Genomic DNA, 5444 nt, shown 5'->3' with positions numbered 1-5444 from the left:
CTTTTTTTTTCTTTCTTTAAAAAAATAAATAAAGAAAATGAAAATAAAGAAAATAAATAAAGAAAAATAAAAATAATAATAAATAAAAATATTCTAGTGAAAAGTGGTCGTCCACAGTGTTTTTTGAAAAAATCAATTAATATTACAAACTTTTCGGCCAATTATATCAAGGGACGATGATATTCCGTAATATTTTTTGTAAAAATTTTATTTATTAAAAGTGAAATTTATCATTACTACATGATAATTTTATTAATTTTGAAAAAAAATAATCCAAATTTATTTTGGTGTTTTTCGGAGCATTTTTGGTGCGTATTTTGCATTTTTTTTTATTATTTTTCATAGTTTCTTTCATTGTTGCTGTCCATTCTTTACATCATTGACAGCTTGTAGGTGCAAGAGGACAATTTGTAATAACAAGGTGACTCGTCCTTCTTTCACTGACTATTCGTATAGCCAAAAGGGAGACTTATAATAACAAGTTGACTCGTCCTTCTTTTATAAAATTCCAATTGTAGGCGGATTTCATTGTTTTGATTTAATTGTATTTTTTTCGGCTATTTGGCCATTTTTTAAAAATACAGTGAATAATTTTCACATACACAAAAATCTAACATTTGTCCTAAATTGGGTAAAATATCGAATTTTTATAATCTTGAAACACGTTTTTGGTAATATTTTGGTTGAAATTGTAAGACTTATTGAAAGGAAGATGGCAGATTCCAAGTTTTTCCTAAACAGTCAAGCTCTTGCTAATATCGTTATTGGATTTTGAAAATGAATATAATGCCATGCAGGTGAACTCACCATGTTCACTATGGAGCCTCGAAAAGTTGGGCTACCTACTTTGGTCTAGGATAAATGAATGCATGAGAATGTTTGTGTTGAGTGTAGTGCATCTAAAAGAAGGGGAGCACATTCACAACTTTATAGAGAGTGTAAGGAAGATATACCAAGTTGTGCAGTGCAAATGGCGAATTATCTCAGTCCTTTGTTTGACAGTCCGCTATGTCGTCACAATCCTAATCATATACCAAGGGGAGAAAGATTGGAAACTTCTTTTGCTGACCATTGTCTGCGTTTGCCTCCGTGCACCACAGAAATCTTTCACGGTGATTATTTGTCTTGGCCGTCATGAGACATGTTTAAGGCAGTTTATATTGATTGTAGATCAATCACCCCGGTAAGAAGTTGTTTTATTTGCGTCAAAGTACAGAGGGGGAGCTTTAGAAATTGTTAAAAAATCTCCTTTAACAAATGATGGTTTTGAAAATGCTTGACAAATCTAAAGATCGTTATGAAAATAAACGGATTTTGGTAAATAGTCAGTTGAAAATACTTTTCAGTCTAGAATCAATAAAAAATGAGCTCTGCTTGGAGAAATAAAAACGACTTCAAAAGGGATATTAATAATTGATTATCGGCTTTGAAGTTACACCAGGTGAATATAGAAAGTTGGGATCCAATATTTGTGTTTTTATGCTCCACTAAATTACCAAACTGAACACCTTATCGCTTTGGGACAAACGGTTAGTAATAAAACCGAGATAAGCAAATGGTGTGATTTATAGTTTCCTACTGCCAGATTTCAGTCACTGGAGACTGTATATGATTTAAAGCATACTGAAGATGTGAACTAGTGGAACAAAAATCCACCACGATTCTCTCCATCAAGCAGAAAATTTAAATCTTACCAGGTGAACATAAAATCAAAAATCTTGTTTTGTATGTTCTGCAAGATCATTGGTTGAAATCTTGTCCACAGTTTTTAAAGATGAATCAAGAACAAAGGTTTATTGTTATAAAGCGAAACAAATCTCTGCCTAAACTGTTTCAGTAATAACCATAAACTTAGTCAGTGTACCAAAAAAATTAGTTGCTCAAAATGTCGTTTTAAAGCACCATACCCTTTTGCATAGAGAGTTTAAACCATCAGAGTCTATGCCCAGCCTAGCTATTGCTTCGAGCTCTTCTCAGTAGTGGACTGACAGTGCGACGCTCCAGGCCATTGTTCAAATTGAGGTAAATGGCAATCATATTTTTCTAGGGTTCTCAAGCACATTTATTTCCGATAAATTACAACAGCTAACTTCCAATTAAAAAGGTCAATGCGACAATTTTTAGAAACAGCGGATCGGCCGAAAAACAATGAATTGCAATAGCTTTGAGATTTTGGTTTTTCAAAATTGACGGAAAACTTCCTACTAATACTTTAATATATTCCTGACACGTTTTCTTTAATCGCTGTTAGTGCACCAAAAATTTCGTGAAAAGTGATCAGGTCGTATCTTTTGATAGGGAGGTGAGATTAACCTCAAATTTTACTAAATCGGTGTGCAACGAAATTTTTAGGTTCTCCTGGGAACGGCCATTGTTCAATTTTTTTCTACAATAAAATGATGAATTTGGTAAATTACAATTAAAAGCTGTTATAGTGATTAAAAAGCAATTGAAATAGGATGGCGTGGAATTATAAAGAAAACTACTAAGAGATTATCGGATGGAAGATACGTGGTTTCTTTGCCTTTCAAAAGCCTTAGTTTGCTGATGGAAACAGTTTGGGGGTTTAACTTATTGTTTTCAAGTAATTGTACGATTATTCATACATGTATTTCTTTTGAGAAATGAGATGTCATTGTGCAAAAAACCTTAATTTTGCACAATGACATCTCATTTCTCAAAAATTGTCGAGAGGCTCTTGTTCTTGAAACCCCCAAACTGTTTCCATCAGCAAACTGAGGCTTGAAAGGCAAAGAAACCACGTATCTTCCATCCGATAATCTCTTAGTAGTTTTCTTATAAACCTCTTCACAATATTCATCTTCAGCGCTGTATTCTGAGATTTTAGGCGGCTCTTCTAATTTCCAAAATTTTTCTAAAATCTTATCCACCTCTACAGCCGTACAAAAAGAGACACAAGTCGTAAAAGTCCCCGGGTTTGCATTCCAAATTGGGCCTGTTAAAACCCAACCAAAAATAGTTTCTTGTGCCACAAGAGAACCTAAAACATTTCGTTGCACACCATTCAGTAAAATTTGAGGATAAATATCACCTCCTATCAAAAGATCGACCTGATCACTTTTAGCAAATTTTGGGTCGGCTAAGGGCACAATTCCTAAAGAAAACGTGTCAGGAATGTCTAAAGTATAAGTAGGAAGTTTTCCCGTCAATTTTGGTAAAACCAAACTAGAAACTTGCATCTCAAAGCTATTGTGAGGCGATCTCAAAACAAATGTACATTGTTTTTCGGCCGATCCCGCTAATGCATCGTTTAGACCTGAAATTCTCGCATTGACCTTTTTAATTGGAAGATTGAGCTGTCGTTGCAATTTCTCGGAAATAAATGTGGCTTGAGAACCCGAATCAATTAAAGCTCTAGCCGAAAATATGATTCCATTTACCTCAATTTGAACAATGGCCGTTCCCAGGAGAACCTGTCTTCGAGTAGCTGCAAAGCAATTCTGCACTGTCGGTCCACTACTAGAAGAGCTCGAAGCAATTTGCCTGCTAGTGCTAGGCTGGGCATCAGAATTCGCAATAGCAATAGACTCTGATGGTTTAGACTCTCTATGCAAAAGGGTATGGTGCTTTAAACGACATTTTGAGCAACTAATTTTTTTGGTACACTGACTAAGTTTATGGTTATTACTGAAACAATTTAGGCAGAGATTGTTTCGCTTTATGACAACAAATCGTTGTTCTTGATTCATCTTTAAAAATTTTGGACAAGAACTCAACCAATGATCTTGAGAACATACAAAACAAGATTTTTGGTTTATGTTCGCTTGATAAGATTTAATCTTTCTACTTGATCGTGAATCGTCGTGAGGATTTTTGTCTCCACTAGATTTAGCATCTTCAGTATGCTTTAAATCATATACAGTCTCCAGTGACTGAAATCTGGCCGTCAGGAAACTATCAAGATCACACCATTTGCTTATCTCGGTTTTATTACTAACCGTTTGCTCCCAAAGCGATAAGGTATTAGTTGGTAATTTAGTGGAGCACAAAAACACAAATATGGGATCCCAACTTTCTATATTCACCTGGTGTAACTTCAAAGCCGTAATACAATTATTAATATCCCTTTGAAGTCGTTTTATTTCTCCAGCAGACTCATTTTTTATTGACTCTAGACTGAAAAGTATTTTCAACTGACTATTTACCAAAATCCGTTTATTTTCATAACGATCTTTCAGATTTGTCCAGGCATTTTCAAAACCATCATTTGTTAAAGGAGATTTTTTAACAATTTCTAAAGCTTCCCCTTGTGTACTTTGACGCAAATAAAACAACTTTTCTACCGGGGTGATTGATCTACAATCAATATAAACTGCCTTAAACATGTCTCTAAATGACGGCCAAGACAAATAATCACCGTGAAAGATTTCTGTGGTGCACGGAGGCAAACGCAGACGATGGTCAGCAAAAGAAGTTTCCAATCTTTCTGCCCTTGGTATATGATTAGGGCTAGCCATTGTAGACGACATAGCGGACTGTTCAACAAAGGACTGAGATAATTCGCCCATTTGCGCTGCACAACTCATATATGCTTCCTTACACTGTCTATAAAGTTGTGATGCCTCTTCCCTTTCTTTAGATGCACTACACTCAACACAAACATTCTCATAGGATTCATTTATCCTAGACCAAAGTCGGTTAAGTTCAACTTTTCGAGGCTCCATAGTGAACATAGTAAGTTCACCTGGTGTTATGGCATTATATTCATTTTCAAAATCCAATAACAATGTCGCAAGAGCCTTAAATTTTAGGAAAAACTTGGAATCTGCCATCTTTTCCTTCAATAAGTCTTACAATTTCAACCAAAATATTACCAAAAACGTGTTTCAAGATTATAAAAATTCGATATTTTACCCAATTTAGGACAAATGTTAGATTTTGTATGTGAAAATTATTCACTGTATTTTTAAAAATGGCCAATAACCAAAAAAATACAATTAAATCAAACAATAAATGCACCTACAATTGGAATTTTATAAAAGAAGGACGAGTCAACTTGTTATTATAAGTCTCCTCTTCACGTATATTACAGCTGTCAATAATGTAAACAATGGACAGCAACAATGAAAGAAACTATGAAAAATAATAAAAAAAATGCAAAATACGCACCAAAATACTCCAAAAACACCAAAATAAATTTGATTATTTTAAAATTAATAAATTTATCATGTAGTAATGATAAATTTCACTTTTAATAAATAAAATTTTTACAAAAAAATATTTACGGATGTCCGTCCGTCCTTGGTGCTAATTCGCCAAAAAGTTTGTAATATTTAATTAATTTTTCAAAAAACACTGTGGACGACCACTTTCACTAGAATATTTTTTATTTATTATTATTTTTATTTTTATAAAACTTTGCGAATTTTTATTTATTTACAATAAATAAAACAAATGAATATTTTGCAAATAAAAGCAAACAC

The 5444-nt window shown here is 33.6% G+C and overlaps 1 protein-coding gene across 1 annotated transcript; it reads right to left on the bottom strand.

Moving 5' to 3' along the window:
• Positions 1-3198: 3198 nt before the first annotated feature.
• On the bottom strand, positions 3199-4793 carry LOC133324496 (uncharacterized; the record flags this gene model as incomplete). The annotated part of the gene is made up of 1 exon (XM_061533330.1): positions 3199-4793. A coding segment is annotated over exon 1 (1595 nt), but the record flags the coding sequence as incomplete, so codon positions are not given.
• Positions 4794-5444: the final 651 nt, after the last annotated feature.

The sequence above is a fragment of the Musca vetustissima genome, unplaced genomic scaffold, assembly GCF_032173495.1.
Source record: "Musca vetustissima isolate MV318-11 ecotype Yass unplaced genomic scaffold, APGP_CSIRO_Mvet_v1 utg230997, whole genome shotgun sequence".
Lineage (NCBI taxonomy): Eukaryota > Metazoa > Arthropoda > Insecta > Diptera > Muscidae > Musca > Musca vetustissima.
The sequence above is the reverse complement of the archived record's forward strand: the minus strand, read 5'-3'. Positions and strand labels throughout refer to the sequence as shown.